General features: G+C 40.2%; 1 protein-coding gene across 1 annotated transcript; it reads right to left on the bottom strand.

The window, feature by feature from the left end:
- Positions 1–4,763: 4,763 nt before the first annotated feature.
- On the bottom strand, positions 4,764–16,163 carry LOC103131658 (protein transport protein Sec23A-like). The gene is made up of 19 exons (XM_007543364.2): positions 15,991–16,163; positions 12,631–12,858; positions 12,038–12,095; positions 11,787–11,873; positions 11,208–11,444; positions 11,009–11,091; positions 10,750–10,894; positions 9,757–9,915; positions 9,550–9,665; positions 9,133–9,256; positions 8,962–9,042; positions 8,759–8,848; positions 8,445–8,551; positions 7,972–8,125; positions 7,661–7,738; positions 6,514–6,675; positions 6,312–6,398; positions 5,944–6,165; positions 4,764–5,365 (listed from the first exon to the last, which is right to left on the bottom strand). The coding sequence occupies exons 2-19, from the start codon at positions 12,849–12,851 to the stop codon at positions 5,276–5,278; spliced, it is 2,301 nt and encodes a 766-aa protein (XP_007543426.1). The 5' UTR covers positions 12,852–12,858; positions 15,991–16,163; the 3' UTR covers positions 4,764–5,275.
- Between the last annotated feature and the right edge of the window lie 2,447 nt (positions 16,164–18,610).

Here is an 18,610-nt window from a genome sequence, read left to right as displayed (position 1 = left end):
TGCACACTAATTATTTTTAAATCCCCCACACAGAAAGCATTTAAAACTTTTTCTCCTTGAGCCCAGCTTAATTTCTGAGTATTTTTCGGAGAAGCTGACCTGTGTGGCTCCGCCGTTCGGCGGGAGAATCTGGGCGGTGTCCATCCGTTTCCTGCAGGCTAAACTCGACAAGACCTGCTGATTTTCAGTGTGAACTCTGCGGCACCAAAAGGTGATGACAGAAATCATCTAAGCTGGTATTTATAACCCCGATATAAACTGGGTCGTCTGACAGGTCCAACATGCGAGCTACCTCAGCGGTATGCCGACATCTTTAAGCCCAGAGGCTAATTCTTGCTTCAACGCCTCGATGAAAACTCATAAATCAGGTCAGGACTGTCGGCTAAGGTGCTGCAAATACTGAAGAACAAGCCGCTGGTGATACTGGCAGTATTTAAGATTTTTACTAATGCACTCCCATGAGTATAAACTGACTATTATAATAGGCATTACATTAGTCAAAACCTTTCAGACCAGCAACTAATGTCACCAAATGAATACAGTTAAACCTAAAATTAGTCGTACAATTAGAATATATATATATACTGCTCAAAAAAATAAAGGGAACATTTCACTTTAATTTTGTGTGTGGCTCCAAATCCAGGCCTCCATTGGTTGATAAATTTGATTTCCATTGATGATTTTTGTGTGATTTTGTTGTCAGCACATTCAACTTTGTACAGAACAAAGTATTCAATGAGAATATTTCATTCATTCAGATCTAGGATGTGTTATTTGAGCGTTCCCTTTATTTTTTTGAGCAGTGTATATTGCATTTAGGCATTAAATTTAATTCTGAATGGATTTAATTCTGAATGGAACTGACATATCTTCCAAAGGACAATAAGACAACATAAGAATATAATTGTAGAAAAATAATGACAAATAGGCATTAGATTAGTCAAACCTTTCAGACACTTGCAGATCAGCCTCTTGCATGTTTCCACACGTGTTTTGACTATTTATCTTCAGTGACGCGCTCCAGGCCATTAAGGCCTCCTCGTCGTCACTCTAACCTTCAGCTTCCTTCATAATTTGTCTTTCACATTCAAGTTGGGACACTGTCTGGAAACATGTTTGTAAAAGTAAAAGACAACTTTAAGCCTAAATTCGACGGGGTTATGGATAACTTGTGGTTCTCTACTAACCATTACAAAAAATATATCAATTGAAAATCATCTTCTATTATCGTCAGCAAAAATATGTTCACCTCTTGGAAAACAAAAATATGAAAACTGACAACATTTTTTTAAAGGGAATTAAGAATTAAGATGCTGACAGGCAGTCTCTCAAATCCACCTCTTATTCACATTTAGACTTAAACAGGCATTTTTCTTTGGACATTATCGTCGTTCACACAAAGCCATGTTGTCTTTTCTATGTGTAGTCAATGAACATTCCCTATTGGATAAGGCTCTCCCATTGTCAATGTACAAGGTATAAACAAAAGGGGAACCAGTGACTATTACAAACGTTTAAGTGTGAAATTATGCCACAACAATAAATATCATGGTGTTTAATAGATCTTTACCAGGGGTAAAGATCTATTAAATCGGTATGTTTCAGACAGCACAGTTAGGTCATGGACTCTGCTACTTCAAGACGTAGTTTGTCTCTTTGAGTGACTCAGTAGTCGCTGCCACCAGCTGACAAGAGCCTTATGCCATATCAGCAGCACGCTGGAAGATAAACACCGCTTATGATGTCCATGTGGGTGGTCAAAGGTTGTCTCTTGGGTTTCTGGCAATAACAGGAAGTTAATCCGAGCTCTCTGGTTGACACAGTTGAAGTCGTTTCCCGCAGTGTGGTGTAATAAACGTGGACGCACTCACTGATCCTGTGAAAGAAAAGGAAACCAGATGAAGAAAGCGTCACACACACGTCACAGACACAGCAGAGGAACGCATCCGGTAATGATTTTGAAGCACTAAAAAGGGGAGGAAAAGTTCTGATTATAAATCAAGTGTTTTATTGGCTAAAGCGACAAAAATGAAGGTTAGGACTGACATAGATATTTCTTTTCTAGATTATATTTTTGCATTCACAAAGTTATTTGGGGGAGAAAAAAAACCCCTAAAGGGTTCACAGAAACTTTGCTTCCAGAAGAATCAGTGTTTGAAAAGGATTGTCTTTTGGCCTTAAAAATATTAACTTGACTTGTAAAATCTGTTTTGCACAGATTTGCTTTTGTTTCATAATCTTGGTTCCAAGCTTGTCTACAATATGTTTTATTAAGTTTTATTTACATGCAGTTAATTCAAAATAGTACCTATATTTTCCACATTAGTACTTTCTGCATTTAATAAATGACATAGTTGTCATTCAGTTATTAAATTCTTCAAATGAATTATATTGAATTCATTTAATATATTCATTCCGCTTTTAAATCTAAATAGCCATGTATATTTTTATTTGCTCACATTTGATTGCATTGTGGCACTTCAGACACTCTTTTGCATTCAGTTCAATGTGAAAACAAACGTATACTGTTGTGAAGTTACTTGCGTTTCAACAGTTTATCCTCTTGCACTAAAAACAGAATCACACTATTAATAGCAACATCTGATCATTTAGATAAAAAGAGCAACATATTTCACACTGAAATCTTACATAAGATACAGATGCCAGAACCCAAAATAGATTTCTGCGGCTGTTGGATTTCAACTGATGCCTTAGATTTCTCCTTTTTTTTTTTTTTTAGTTGATAAAGTGATGACACATTTCCTTGCAGCTTTGCCTAAGTCTGGAACTGAGAGAGAGAGAGAGAGAGGGAGACAGAGAGAGAGAGAGAGGGAGAAAAAAAAAAGATGGAAAGTTTAAAATTTCTAAATCTCTTAGCACGCGAAGCCGTAGCTTTGACATGCATGAAGAAGGCCAAGCATGTAAATGCAGAGATTAAACAACGGTGCATTTATTTCCTCTTCATGAGATCACATCATATCCATGTGCAGTGGGGCCTCAAATCCCCTGCAGCGGCTCGGCTGCAAATTGAAAAGTGCACAAACTTATCCCGGGTTTTCTGCGCTGTGCATGAGTATCGATGCCAGGGGAGATTAATTGCTGTCACAGTGCGTCGCTTGATTTCCCCTTCGATACCTCAAAAGTGCCTCAGAGTGGGGCGCATCAAACTCTGGGCTCGTGAAAGACACAGACTTCATTTGTATTTTAGGGGCAACTTCTGCTCAAAGCTGATAAGAGTAGAATTTTCCTCTTAACACGTTGCCCCTTAGGATTAGTCTTTGTAATCTGCTATTCACTGATCCTCGAAATCATACTGTCTGCTCTAAAATCAGCTTACAGTGTCAGTAGATGTTGACTGAGTGGTTTTATCATTGTGGTCGTGCGTCTTTACATCTGCGGTGATGAATGATGGGGTTGTACGGGGAAGGGGGGGGGGTTGTTTGGGGATAGCTGTTGCCTCCAATCTGCACAGAGGACATGTCACCTACTGTTGTGACAACACGCTATATGCATCTCTTTATTTTGCTCACGCAATCCTTCGCATTTCCACTAATACCCGACAGAGTAAAGCCGTTTCTCACACATATCCTGACAGATGCCTGGCATTTGATTATTTACGGCAGGAAAACATCAGCCGAGCTCCCCTGTCACTTGTGGGTTTTCTTTTTTTTGTTGTTTCTGTTGCATGCATGTTTGTAAAGTGGAGTCAGAGCTGAAATCAGATATTCACAGTATAAAAAGACATTATTTTCTCCCTCTATGAGATCAAATCAAACGAAACATTTCTTGTTTTAGGTTTGCCTCCCAAATCTGACAGGGCAGATTTGCTAATTTTTCGAAAAAAAAAAAAAAAATGCCCACATTTCACCAACCTAGTGGATAATCTGGTCGTGACATTGAAAGATGTGAATATAGCTTTCAGTTTTTACCAATCAATTTGGCCAAATATCTCAATCTGTGTGTCCTCTGACCATGACTTTTCTCCACAAGGCATTTTAGTTTTTCTGGTGTCGATGTATATTTGGGATCATTCTGTCCAAGCTGTGACCCAAACTGTGACCTCGGATGAAAGGAAAATGGTTCAGGATATAAGGGGACAATCCAGAAACTCTCACCAATATAACGTGCAGGATGCAAAGTTTCAGCAGACAAATTTAACATTGGAAGGAGTGAAGGCAAGCTTTCAAATCTAAGGATTTGAGGAAAAGCAGCAAAAACAATTGTATATATTTTTTTCTAAACTCTTTGGAATAGTTGTATTTTCAGTCCAGTTTGTGGGGTGGGGGGCAGAGAGGATGGTTTGAATGCATCAATAAATGCTCAAATTTTATTGTCGAGTTGAACGTAAACGTCTGATCAGCACTGTAGCTTTCTAGTGCTGTGAGGGAAAAACGCAAAAATTGTGAAGGACTGTGAAGAATCCTGAAAGGATTTCAGTCAGCCAGCTCTCAGTCTTTATAGTTTCATTACAAAGGCGCCTTGGGCGGTCACTGGGTGCAAAATACCAGATGGTCAGCGGGTCGGGATGAAACTATGGAAACGTCTTACACAATCAGTCAAAATCAGATGCATGGTCGTCATTGGAAACAGTCAGCTGGGCTCCTGGGATTGACTTCCATTACTGGGAACACGGATCCTCATCACGCAGGGATGGAAATTCCTTGGAAACAGTCAGAGGTATAATCCCCGAAGAGCCTCCCACATCTGACAGGACAGATTCTGAACAAACCCTGGGTGTCAACTCATCAGGCAAACAAACGGGTTTTTTCGGCGAGCATTGGATATTCTGCTATAATTTATTTTTCTGAAAAAAATTCTACACATTTAATCTCAAGCTATGGACAAAGCAGATGCATACATGTACAGGCATAATTTTAACAGCAGCTTTAACCCCCGTCTGATGCAGCAAATACACAGAGAACAAATTAGTCTAATCACTCTACATGTCAAAGGTAAGAACAGGTATAATACAGATGTGGAATTAGCAAAAATGTTTCACAGAGTCTCGTTTCCGTACAGAGAAGAACCATTCCTCATAAATAAGTTGAAAATAACTCGACACGTAATATTCGCAGGAATTCGCAGTCAGCGACCCTTTTCTGTTGCTCCTCTTATTAAAAGTAACAAGTCTAGACAGAGACACACAGACATTAAAAGGGTTGGCTTCTTTGAAAAAAAAAATGATAATAATAAAGAAACATAGGAAATGTTAATGGATCCTGGTAGCTGATGGTCATATTCCTTTTTTTTTTTATTTTGTGCCTTAACAAGATGTCTATGCAGAGCTGGAAACAGCCAGTTTCTTTAAATGGTCCATGAAGACCTGCAGGCTGACATCATCAGTCAGGATTGGCGCTCCCGTCTCCTACAGATACAGAAAAACAAAACATAATTAACATTCACTATTGATTTACAAATATATTTTTTCATAACATAACTGATCCAATGATACGCTTGCAGCACTCAGAGCTCAATCTGTCGATAATCCTACACTGTGCGTTTTCGGCAGTTTCAGCAACTTACTTCCTCTTCATGCAGGAAGTAAGGAGTTTAATGCCGATTATAGATTTTAATCTTCCAAGTCTCAAATAAAAGGTTAGATAATCCAAGACCTGTGTTGGAGACTTCTGAAGTAGTAGGCCTGCATTTTAGACAGGAAATCTGGGGGATTTTTGGTTGATTTGTTTCATTTAAGTCTTGCAGAAGATTTCATCTGCGACTGCAGCGGCTCTGCAGGACGGTGGAATAATCTCAATCCGGACTACGGCACCGCACAATGGTGTCCGTGATTTAAATGCATTTTAATGAGGATTTTATATGGGAAAAGAAACCCCATGCAGATGAAGAAGCTGTCAACAGGGCAACTACAAATCTGCCCTCGATGGAAAAGTGGCAGAAAAAGAAAACCTACAGTTTAAGTACTATGAATGAGAAAGCGTGTACCTGTCCCCAGGCATAGAGGTTGTTGTGCGTTTGCGACGGGTTGACTTTGGACAGCAGGAATCGCGCCTGTGAGCCTCCGTGTTCAGTGTCGATGTAGCGAGGCATGGGGAAGCGTGTCTGCAGGATCTCCTGAGCGTCATCCAGAGGAGCCTGAAGCAGCTGCTTGAAGTTCTCATACTCTGGCATTTCCTGGTAGCCTGCCTTTCTCCACTGAGCAATAGTCTGAAATCACATTGGAAAAGAAAATGAATCACATATGCTTTTATTTATCCAGATTAAAAAATAAATAAATAAATAAATAAAATAAAAAATTCTGAATGAAGCACTCTGATGCAGACAAACTAGATTTCTGCTGCGTGCTGCCTCACCTCTCCGTGGTAGATAACCAGCTGGAAGAAGGTGTCCATCAGCAGGATTCGATCCGGCAGGATGCTGCTGCTGTCCAGGAGCACAGGCTGAGAAAAAAAACAAACCAAACTGAGCTTTACAACGCTTGGCCGTGAAGACACTTTGACGCCAGCTGAACAGACGGTATGAAACGGATGACAGCATAAAGGGAGTGAGGCTGACCTCTGGTGGCCCGTGGAAGGAGTAGGAGTAGAGGATGGGCTGGATCATAATCAGGGACTGGGTCAGGTCCTGCCTGACAAAGTGGTGCCTGTAGTAGGACGACTCATCGGGGCTGTTGTTGAACACCTGGAGGAACGGTGACCTCCGGAGGTGGAACATGAACTGTAAGAGCAACAAGGGAGGAAAAAAACGTAAGTGAGTGAAATATTACCGTAAAATAACCTTTAATAAAAGAATGCATTTTATTTAAAAATTCATAAATACTAATTGAAGGCCTTTTACATTGTTTTCTAAATATAGGGATAGTCAACAGGGTTTCTGCAGGCTTCACATTTAAGACGTGAAAAAGCTAGGATATATAAAATATTAAAAAAAAGAATCTATGAGATTAAATAGTTCTTCCAAGTCCTGGAAACAGCATTAAAAGCCAAAGTTACTTTAGTGAATTTAAGAATGAAGGACTCTCTGGTCTTATCTGAAGAATCTGTTTTTGTGTTATATGAAGTTCAGTAATTAGTTCTTAGTATCTTAATTTAACGTTCGCACTGATTAGTTGGCCATATTAGTTTTGAGACGAGGCTAAAGCAAAGTTCTGTAGCCATTAACAGAAATGCTTTTTATTAACCTTGAACCTGTTGTCATGTTTATTTTGATTAGTTGTTTACAGACAGGTCAAGGGTTTTTTGTTTTTTTTTGCCAAAGAAATGCGAGGAAACTGGAGGCATTTCGAATCAGAGTCAAAGAAAGAAAAAAAAGAAAATCAATCTTTTATATCACGTAGTAACTCTGACCACAATAATCTTCTTTTTGCAATAAATGTTTCACACAGAAAGATCGTGACTAGTGCACCTTATCCTCCCTCTGTCTAAACAGACGCCCAAAGCAAACCTGACGCTGGTCTAAAGGTTCATAAAATGGTGCTTGCGTAAACCTCTATAAGGCTTTGGTGAGTTCAGTTGTTTAAAAGTAGCTAACAGACTGTTTAATGTCTTGATCCCTCTCAGACTAGCTGCTAGCTAAATGAGTGACACCAAGGACGTCATCAGAGTATGACCTTTTTTGTGAAAATGATGAACAGTGGCTTCATCATTTTCACAGTGATGAAGCTGCAGTTTTGTGTTGCATTTCCACTGTGTGGCAGGTTTACCTGTGGGTAGAGGGACAGGGACTCGGACAGTCTGAAGGACGTTGGATCATCCTTGTTGAACTGGCCAAACTTCTGACACTGAAAACAAGGCAGGAAGCAAAGCGTTTAATTATGAATCGCATCATGTGATTTGTAATAAATTATTTCTAACATCACTTTCACTCCTCTAAAGTCAAAAAGACTTGTCTGGTAAAATCCACATTTTCAGAGGTGTTTTTTTGTTTTCCCTACTTAATTGAAATATTTCACATAAACAATATTCCAAAAACAAAAAGAAAATCAAAGTGTTCCTGAATTTGTTTCCAACTCACCAGGCGGATAAGCTGCCTGTCGAGCCACCTGAGAACGTCTGGGCCCTCCTCTGACTCGGCCCTGAAGACGCCCAGGCGAGCCATGAGCACGGCGGCCGCCTCTTGGTCGAACGAGGACTCGATGTGCTGAATCTGAGACTGGGCGTCCGCCCAACTGCAACAGTTCACGAAGAAAGAAAAAGAGGGAGGATCCATGGTAGAGGAAGAATGCAGGACAAAAAGAAAAGGACAGGTGAGTGTGGGCGCGACGTGATGACGCACATAGTTTACATGTTTTCACGGACGAACTAAACAGCAAGCATGCAAAACATCTCTAGTGAGGACTACCTTCATTCTAGTGTGCATTCCTTTATTTAATTAATTCCTTGTTAACATTTTTTCCAGTGAGAGAAACTGGTTTGTCAGGAACATACCAAACTGAGAATAAAGTCCAGATTTAGGACAGAACTTGAACAGCAAAATAAGAGTCTTACTTCCTGGCGATGGTGGTGACCCGTATCCTCCTCTGCGTGTTGGAGTGCTGGTACTGGGTTACGAACTGGATCGCCCCTCGACCGCCCTGTGGCACCGGTGCATTGTGCTACACAAACACAGAACACAATCAGTCCTCTTGTGCACGAGTCGTTTCACAGCAAGGAAAACAACAAGCCACTGTCTGCAAACTTAAACAAGAAAAGCCATTATCCTGGATCACAGATGCTCTCTTATTTTCAAGTGACTGCTATGCACTCCCATCCAGGAAAGCTAAAAAGCTAAAACAAACAAAATATATATATATTTTTTTTACCTGATTCACAACTTCAAAGTAAACACCCAAAGTGGTGGAGGGGTCGAGACTGCACAGCTTCCACTGGTTTGTGCCTCCAATGCCCATCTCCTGGTAAACAGAAAACACGCTGTGGTGAATTCCAGCACACGGAGAGTCTCAGATTACCTACGCCGAGGCTAAGGAATCCGAGTCCCACAGTTCAATCTGGGGCGGCGACTCACATTCTCCGAAACAGAAGGACCCTTTGAGTGCAGTGAAACACACGGCCCGATGGCCCCGCAGACCTTCAGCTCTCTGGATGTCTACAGAGACGAACAACAGGACAGATTTCAACGTCTGGAACATGAAATTGTACGAGTAATATTTGTTGGATTTTAAGTGAACCGATTTACCTTGACCTCCAGGTTTCCTCCGAACGCCATCCGGAAATCTCCGTTGTAGTCTTTGCTGAAGACTCTCTGGAAGGTTTGCTTAAACAGGGACGTATTGAAGGAGTCCCCCATCACAATGTGACCCCTGAAATACATAAAAACTGGTTACAAAAAATTCTACTAAATCATTGATGGAAAATTATTTACTTGTTGCAGATTTCTTTTTGCTGTTTAGTCATTTTGGCTTTAAATTTGTCATTTTTGTGATGCCCATCTTTCCCTCTTACTATATCTCTGATTAATGTCAGGTAGCGTGGATGTGTGCTATTTTAACAGCAACACATCAACAAAGGAAACTGAACTATAATGGGAAAAAAAAGGACTGACCAAACTAATCCTGGACCCTCAAACGAAACCACACAGTCAGTTCAGACGTACCCCGTGAGATTAGATAAGCACTTCATCTCCAGAAGGCCCGTCTGGTCCAGAGCGCACGCGTAGATGTCGACACTGTGTCCGTTCACAGCCGAGCGGTTGGCCAAAGCTTCATAGTACTGTGGGAACAAAGTGACATAAGATAAGTAAATAAATAATCATTTTAATTCACTTTTCCTGAACATATCAGAGGTTTCCTAAATGCATCACCTTGGTTGCTTTCTTCAGATGCCGTGCGTTGTCTTTCTGGATGTCGTGCCAGGAGCGGATGGGGGTTTTCAGTTCGTCTCCCACCACCATGCCGGGTCCCTGGGTGGGCGGCCCCCCGATGAAAAGCATCACACGAGCCCCTGTGTTTGGGAAAGCCCCCTGAGAGAAAGACAAAGAAGCAGTTGGGCTTCACTTGAGTTGCATTTCATCTCAGGTTTTACAAACACAAAATTAAACAATTTTTCTTTTTCAGCCTCGTTTCTTTTTTTTTTTACTTATGTGTTTGCTATTTAGCAAAAAACTCAAAACTTTCCACTGAAAGAGCCGTGTCTAATGGAGAGAGTTGTCAGGAATAAGATATGCACGCCACATAAAAACTCCACATAAAATCTTAGGGTGTGAATCTACATTAGCAAAGACCGAACTTGACAACCATCAGACAAATCCAAAGTGCAAAGTCCGGGGACGTCCACAGCATTATGAAACGTTTGGAAAAGAGCCATGTAGACACAAATATAGCAACAAGAACCTACTTTGATAAAAACTAAATTAAATGGTGATTCAATTACAGAAAGACATTCAGTCCTTAGTTACACAAAAGATTTACATGGTGTTCTGTGGCTCTGCTTTGTACAGACAGCTTAGTTCTCTAGTCTGATCAGAGCATCTAAAATGATTAAAAGCACCAAAATTCTCCCACTGGGTGGGGAAAGGTGCAGTGGGGTGAACGATCTCTTGTACTAGTAGTTACATAACAGCACAGATTATTAGAAGGAGAAAAGAGAGGATAATATCGGTGGAGGGAAAGGGCAAAACGCTGAGAGGGAGCAGCCAACGAGCTGCAATGCAAACATGCTGCTGCTGCTGCAGAGAGTAAATATGCAGGAAGACGTGATGTGGCTTTCTCAGAGAGGCTCACTGCGCACCATGCCTAAAGCATCGACATTCATGGAACCCGTTATTGTACTATAGTGGTTTGGGTTTTTTTTTTACCTCAAGGAGGCCGACAGCAACAGACAGCGCGACGCCGGTGGAACGCAGCGGCCGTTTCCCCTGAGGGACGGGCCAGGGGTCCCTCTGGAGTTCTCCCAGCAAGTCGGTCAGGTTCATGTCGACTCGGTGGACTGGCTGCAGGAACCTAGACGAGAAAAAGAAAAGGCTCTTAGAACCAAATCAAAACAACAAACAGCCAGGTGTGGTAGAAGGCAGCTGACATTGATTAATAACAGAGAACCGGTGTTGTCCTTCGTACCTGCATGAGGCAGCAGCCTCCTGAGGAGCCACGGGGCGACCTTGCTGTCCCGGTGCTGCTGGCTTCGTCAGCCCAAGCATCTCCTGAAATTAAAACCGCACATTACCAAACCAATCTGAGAGATCATGTCAGGATGAATGGCCGCTATTTTAGAGAAAAATAGATACATCCTCTGTTCGTTAAAGTATTCTGAACCTACCTGGATCTGTTTAGAGGAGAGGTCTTTGGTGCCCCTAAAGACGTAGCTCTTGGCAATTCCCTCGCATGTCAGCTCATGCACCTGGACCATGCGGCCGAAAGTGATGAGGCCCACCAGGGCATTTGGGGGCAGCAGACTAAGGGACATCTGGAGGGACTCCTTCAGGGCCTGGAGGTCCTCTTCTTCCAAGCATGTGTCCACGACATACAGAAAGATGAGCGGGGCCGAGGGTCCGTGCTGTGAGGGAGACGGAAAGTAGAAAGGTTAAACACCAGTCTGACTAAAGAGGACGGAAACAGAACAAGAAGTAACACCACTTACATTCTACTGTATACCATAACACAGTAAATGTGATGAAACCTCTGTCAATAATTCATGATTACAGTTTAATTTATGATGTTGCAGCCAGCTATTAAAGTATTGGATTCTCATTCCACCTAGCGATGTGTCAGAACAAAGATGTCCTGGAGTGAAAGACCAAACCCAAGTGACTTTTATGCATCGCCATTATCTCTCTTTTGCACGGCAGGCCTGCAGAACTGGGCGAGGTCAGAGTGCATACACGTATTAAGAATTTACCTGAACTATGTACTCGATGGTGGAGAACTGTGGCATGAGCTCGGCTGGCTGGTTCACCTCTGATATGCCTGCGTAGGAGGGAGGGAACTGCAAACACACAAAGAGGCAGAAATAGTCAGCTTGACCAGCCTAATGCAGGAATGTGGAAAAGTGACATTAAGCTACAGAGCTCATGCATGCCGTGACACAAGGTCGGCGTATCAAATAAAAAGCATCAGAGTTGAAATATGTTGCACATGTTTGGTACTCACAGGGTTCCTCTGGAAACAGAAGTTGCATGCCCAGATTTTGGCTTTGAAGTCGACTTGACTGCAAGAGAAAAATAAATTGTTTTTGGAGTCTTGTGACAAAATGTGGCTGTCCATGAAAGAAACAAGACGAGAGTTGAGATTTTTACACGTCACACCTGGTATTTATACAATGTGAGCTGAGAATTTGGAAATTAAAATACTTTCCCCCTTTTAAATTCACTACACGAATAAAAGTGGAGAACAAGCAGATCTGCCACCGGGCTTAAACAATTTCAAACAACCAACTTGCCAAATTAAAAGACAACATTCCTCTAGATTAATGTGATTAATAACATTTTGTACCAAATATTATGAAAAAAAACTCTAATTTTATCTTATTTATCCATTTACTTTTGTCTTCCTTACATATTTCTTCTTGTTAGTTTCTTTGTTGCCAAACATTTTCAGCTTTTGTAAAGTGCTATCCTCATTGTGCATGCAAACAGCTCTATAAATAAAGCCCAGCTGACAACATATACATAAAGCATGCCTGTAGTAGGAATAAACAGACTACAAAACTGCACTGATTTGAAACTGATTTGCGTGAAACTTACCACAGCGGGTTGAGGACAGCTTTGCAGTTGGCCCGGCTGCACATGACCGGCTCGTACTGGACGGGCGGCAGGTTGGGCCGCTCTTTGAGAGGCGTGAAGAGGCAGGAGACAGGGACCACCAGCCTGGTGGCCTCCAGACGACTGGAGGGCCAGAGGTTCCAGCTGAATCGCACCCCATCTCTATCCTCGTTTTGTTGAATGAACTCCTGGTAGGTCGACATCTCTGAGCTACAGCAGAAAAAAAGATGTCGAATTACGCCAAGCCGAACAGATCAGTCCAGCAAAAAGGGCCTAGTACGCTCCAAGTATCTCAGGTCGGTCAAAAACTCCGTTGCTGCAAACGTGGTTCTGTGTGACCAACTCCAGGGAAGGTCTGCTTTAAATACAGGTGAGCCGTCCCCGTCTGGGGCTAAAATAAGACACGGAACCTCGAAAGCGTGACGCACAAAGCGCCTTTGGCGAACCTGCTTGACTGGTTTTGATGACGGGGAGAGAGAAGAGAGCAGAAGAATCCTAGCGTAAATGAACAGGCGTGTCCAAACTTTTGATTACCATTTGTATACGCTTTGCTTTTGTTGGTACGCGGTAGCGAAATATGAGTGACGCCTTTAGCAAAGCATCCCTTGGTTACAGATGGATATCCTCCCTCAGAGTTACTAGAGGTCAAATTCTTCCTTTGCAGGGACAGATTAGAAACGTAATCAGGAAGGACTAAAAACAGATTAAGAGCAAAAGATATTTTCTTTGATATGCTAAAAATATTGTGACTGTACAAACAAAAAAAAAGCAATGAACAACAGAATACAAATGTGTTTTCATTTAGCATTTGCCTGAGTGTTTAAATGTCTAATAATACAAACAACATCTAATAGCATTACATTAGTGTTCATGAAAACGTGAGCTTGGTAATGTCTCACACCAGACATTTTTCAAACAAATAAGACAATTTACTCGTGTGACTCAGATTTGTATTCAATTGAAGGTATTGTACTTGTAACAGTTGCATATTTTACACTACATTAAACATAGTAGATACAAAACCGTTAGTCAAAGTTTCTAAAGAGGGCGAATACAAAAAAGAAACATTTTAAGATTTTTATTTTTTTTTTAACATTTATTACTTCATGGTAATAAATATTTTGCTCAGATAAATATACTGAACCACCTTCACGTAGTGAGCCCAATATTAGTCACTCGCTTTGTATTGCAGGTCTGCCTTCTGCCTGGGTTTTTATTTTGGTGATCCCCAACGGCCCCTCAGTTAGCCCTCTTTAAAAACTTCCTGGATACAGCCCTGCTCAGCGGCCATTTAATACCCAACATTAATACCTTTGGATGTTTTGGATATGACAAAGCGGGTCTAAGGATTAAACAAAGTGGGTCCGACGCACATTAATAAATATCGCTCTTAATTACTTTTGTTTGTTCTGCCACAGAAAACTTTCTCCATAGGAGAGGTCCATAAACCTGCTCTGTGAGTCACCGTGGTGCGCAGGGCTCTGAGAGACTTACTGTGATCAGAACCAGTTTGGTTTTTCCGCTAGAGCTCTGAAATATGTTAACCCGTATTTTATTATGTGGTGGTTTGTTCTGCCTCACGTCCACCTCTTGTGCCACAATCTGCTCAGCTTGGATGCGACGTGATGCCAGTTCACTCAGCTGATAGAAATACAGAGAGCTGCTGAGGAGAGCTCCACCATGGAAGTGCGTTTAAATGCTAAATGATTCAGTTCTCATCTGTCACCTAATGCCTCTGCTCCGAGACGTACACCACTACTGAAGACTTTGGTCACAAGGTTGTCGGACATGTGCAACATCAGCACAATGTGACAGTTTCTTTCACAGTAAATGCAACATATTTGACAGACTGAACAGAAACATATCTGCAAGATTAGAGGAGAAGCACCTCGGTCAAAATGCCCAACCATTTTTGTCAGACTAAATAAATTTACGTCAGTAATGTCTGACATGCTTTCACCAACATAAATTAAATTAACTTTTAATTTGTGTTACCTCTTGGTTTTATTTTTTTGTTTTTGACTTTAATGAACTTTTTTTCCACCCCATCATGTTATTTTTGCAGTTACTCATCCATTTCCTATTTTAATTCAGAATGTTAATCAAACTACAACTGCAGGTGAATGATGTTACTCTTTCCTTTGAAATAAGTTTTTCTCCATTCTTCAGTAATTTCCCCATGGACTAATAATAGAGTTTCCTTCTCACCATCTGATATTTGATCAGGTGGTTTACATTGGACTTGTTTCGATAAAGTAGGACTTTGTCAGACTCCCTAACTCATCTGTCATATTTGCGCATTTCTATGTTTGTTGGATCTTTTGTCTTTTAATTGCCTGACTATTACTAAAAAGAAAAAGCACGGGAGTGTATGGATAAATCAAAATCACATTGTTTTAAAAGATTTAAAGTAAGATTGTAAAACTTAATACTGTTATGATTGTTTTATTTGGAATATGTTAAAGAAATTGAGACAAAACACCACCAATAATAATTTATTTTCTTTACGTAGCGAAATGATTGTGGCACTGTGATAACATCAGAAACTTTGTTCTGTGAAATCCTAGATTACACGTCAGCTGGGCAAAAGCTGTAGATGGCATCTTTTTGCAATTTGTTCCATCCGTTCAAAAGTTCAGAGTCCACACATAACTATTCAAATACAAAGAACCCCCCCCCCCCAGAAAAAGACAATTTGTTTTTGGTAACATTAAGAAACATGAGATGTGTCTGGCATATGCATTGATTAAAACTATTGAACTCTCCATAAACACCCTATTTTAATTTTTTGTAGGAACTTTTCTCTAGTGTTCAATGGACTAAGGAACTAGACATTAAAATTATTCTCGATTTGTCAGTAAACATAAATGTTTGTCAAAACAATCAAAACTGAAAGCAACATTAAAGTCGTGGATTAAAGATTTTGTTTCTTAAATGATGATTTTCACTAACAGGTGAAAGAGGTGTCCCTGGTGTAACTATTCATACATGGTGTAAATATTGAAATGACACCAAATCAGTAAACCGAACTAGTAGCCACGTATCATTATTAATGAAGACACGAGTTACATAGTCAGATATGCCAAAACTACCATGTATCTACTAACACGAAATACATTGAATAAAACTACTAATATTCGGAATGTACTGTCCACATTTAGCTAAACAGTGTATTTTTAATCACGGTTTTACATTCAAACCTCGCTGCTATAAAACTCAAACATCTTACACAGCAGCACGAATATGCTAACTGAATGTAGCATTTTCCCCACTTCCTGTCACTTAAATGGAAGCTAAAAAATGGACGACTTACTCCATATCGAAATTAAGCGGAGCTCCTACCTTTATATATCAAGTTAACTTCAGGGCAAGACAGCGAAGACACAGAATGCTGTATTGAAGTCAACTTAGAGCGTCTGGAGGTGGAAACAGACGGAAGAAGTGGACAGAAAGACGTCGGCGGTGGGATCACTCCCTGTCAACCCGGCTTCTGCACTTTACTAGAATGACGTGTTACTCCGAATTCGACATTCTTCTATTGGTTCTTTTTCTGTGACGTCGAGTCAGCGTAGCATGCGGAAGTGGGGTACTCTGGGAAATGAAGTCTATTGTGTTTTTGAACGTTTGCATCTTCTCTTGAAGACAGCGGCAAACAGGAAGCAAAGTCACATTCTGTTCTGTGACATTTGAAGAATATACTGTTGCGTATCCATATAGCCGTAAAACTATTATGTATAAAGCCTTCAGTGTTTTTGTCATTAAAGGCATTAATGTTCATATTAATGCCTTTATGTATATATAGTAGCGAAATTTTGACCTATTAAACATGATACATAATTGTCATGCACTCAACTTGACTGGAGCGTCAGAGTGATTACAACATCAGTATTGGTGAAAAGGTGAAAAGAGTTGAGTCTTTCTCACTAATAGGTTAATATCTAAACATGACAGACCATAAACTCTGTTTTTCTTCTTACATAGTACAGCTGCTTTGAAACCGTTGCCTCTGCATTTTTTTTCATTAAGACTTTTTCTACCAAACTTTAGAGATCAAACTTCTTTCCTTCTTTTGTAAAACATAAATACAGTTTTAGGTATGCTAATCAAAAATAAACTTAATCTCTGTAAAGCCATTGATTTCAGGGAGAGAGTAATGTTTAGTCAGTTTGATAATTCCCTGATGTTGGATTGAGACTGTTCTGTTATGAATGGTGAACAGATACAGTGACTTATAAAAATATCCACAACCCCTTTTCATTTTTTATCGTAATCCAGCCTAAAACATCAATGATATTTATTGTTTTTATGTTATGGACTAACACATATAGAAACTGTGAAGTGGAAGGAAAATGATACATGACTTTCAAGTGTTTTGTGGATAAATATAACTGTATAAGACTAAAAGTGGTCAATGGTGCCACCAAGAGGCGTATAGTAACACTGAATATATTTCCAAATTTTACTGATTTTGGTACGTTACATTGTTGTGCTGTATTCTATATGTTTAAATTGAGGAATAGCACTGAAAGATAGAACCTTTTTCTTCCAAGCAAAACATTTTCAAGGAAACATTTTTTTTTTTTGTAGTCTGATGCGCATGTGTCAATCTCGAGGTATGGGAACCAAATCCATAGTGCGGGGTAATATAAGCCACCCTTCTAGGCTGAAGACTGGACAATACTGGAAAGGTATTTGGAAGAAAGAGGCATTTCATAGCAATGATGCACAGTGGCTAATGCAAACCACACTAATCTCCCTGAACAAAGTCAGATGAACATCACAATGGCAGATATCCTCTCAAGTATGAAGAACTGGGCAGCTCTAAAGCCAGATATGATCCATACTCATTGGCTAATGACAGTCCAGAGCCTGTCATTAGGCTCTGGACTTCTCTCCAGAGCATAATGACACAAATGAACAAACTGCTGCAAAATGGTACCCACTCTGAATGGCTGACCAAGGGCCCAATAGCCCTGATAATGAAAGTCATCCAGAAGGGAATAATCCCATCCAACTATTGGCCAAAAACCTGTAAGGTATAGTGGCTAAGATAAGGCACATGGCTCAATACATGACAGAGGCACAGAAAGGCATTGGTAAAAATACTAAACACCAACTGTCGGTTCACAGAACAGTAGCCAGACAAACAAACCTGCCTGGATCGATTACAAGAAAGTCAACAACTCAATGCCACACACGCCAATCCTGGAATGCCGTAAGCTGCATAAGATCAACAAAACTCAGCCTTGGTTGCAAACTCCATGAATTGTGGAAACTGGCCCTTCATGGGGCCAATTTCAAGTCAATTGTGCAAATCTCTATCAAATGGCTAATACAAACCACAGGAAATGCTCTGTTCTCACTAATGATGGGTTTAAAATCGAAAGGTTACATGGAAAAGTCATATTCAAATTTGCACAATAAACTCGATAGATATTATTTGGTTAAATATTTATTTTGCCTGATTTTGTTATGTTGTTATGATGGTATATATGGATTATTTTAATTCTATTCTTTAAAGAACTAACATTTTCACATTTCTTTGTACTTTTCTCCATCTGATGTAATTTTTTTAAACTTTAAATGGTTGAAGTTTGGATCAGTTAGTGAGTATTCAAACAAAATACTTCTTTACTCTTACTTGAGTAATTTCTTGCATGGCTACTTTTTCTTTCTTGAATAAAATTATGTTGAAGTATCACCACTCTTACTTGAGTGCAGTTTTTGGGTACTCCACTCACCTTCGAGCTTTATGTTTTATAAAGTAGCTTCTCAAGTAAAAAAATAAAAAATAAATAAAGTAGCACACCCTTTAATTTAAGACAACTGACATTTTTATTTTTAAATGATTTAATATAACACCTAACAGGTATATTGTTCATATTTGAATAGGACTGCTCCATGTAGCCTTTTGATACGAAACCCATCACTAGGTGGCGCCGTAGGAAAGCTGTGTTTTCAC

Source organism: Poecilia formosa, unplaced genomic scaffold, assembly GCF_000485575.1.
Source record: "Poecilia formosa unplaced genomic scaffold, Poecilia_formosa-5.1.2 Scaffold11, whole genome shotgun sequence".
Classification (NCBI taxonomy): Eukaryota; Metazoa; Chordata; class Actinopteri; order Cyprinodontiformes; family Poeciliidae; genus Poecilia; species Poecilia formosa.
This window is presented reverse-complemented; position numbering and strand designations above follow the sequence as displayed.

Bases quoted from the DNA above. Each gene is read 5' to 3' on its own strand.
- LOC103131658 (XM_007543364.2), bottom strand. From the start codon at position 12,851: ATGTCGACCTACCAGGAGTTCATTCAACAAAACGAGGATAGAGATGGG. The intron at 11,445-11,786 runs GTAAATTCTTAA...TCTCCCTCACAG, and splicing joins CCATCGAGTACATAGTTCAG to CACGGACCCTCGGCCCCGCT. The intron at 9,916-10,749 runs GTAAAAAAAAAA...TCTTTCTCTCAG, and splicing joins TTGCTGTCGGCCTCCTTGAG to GGGGCTTTCCCAAACACAGG.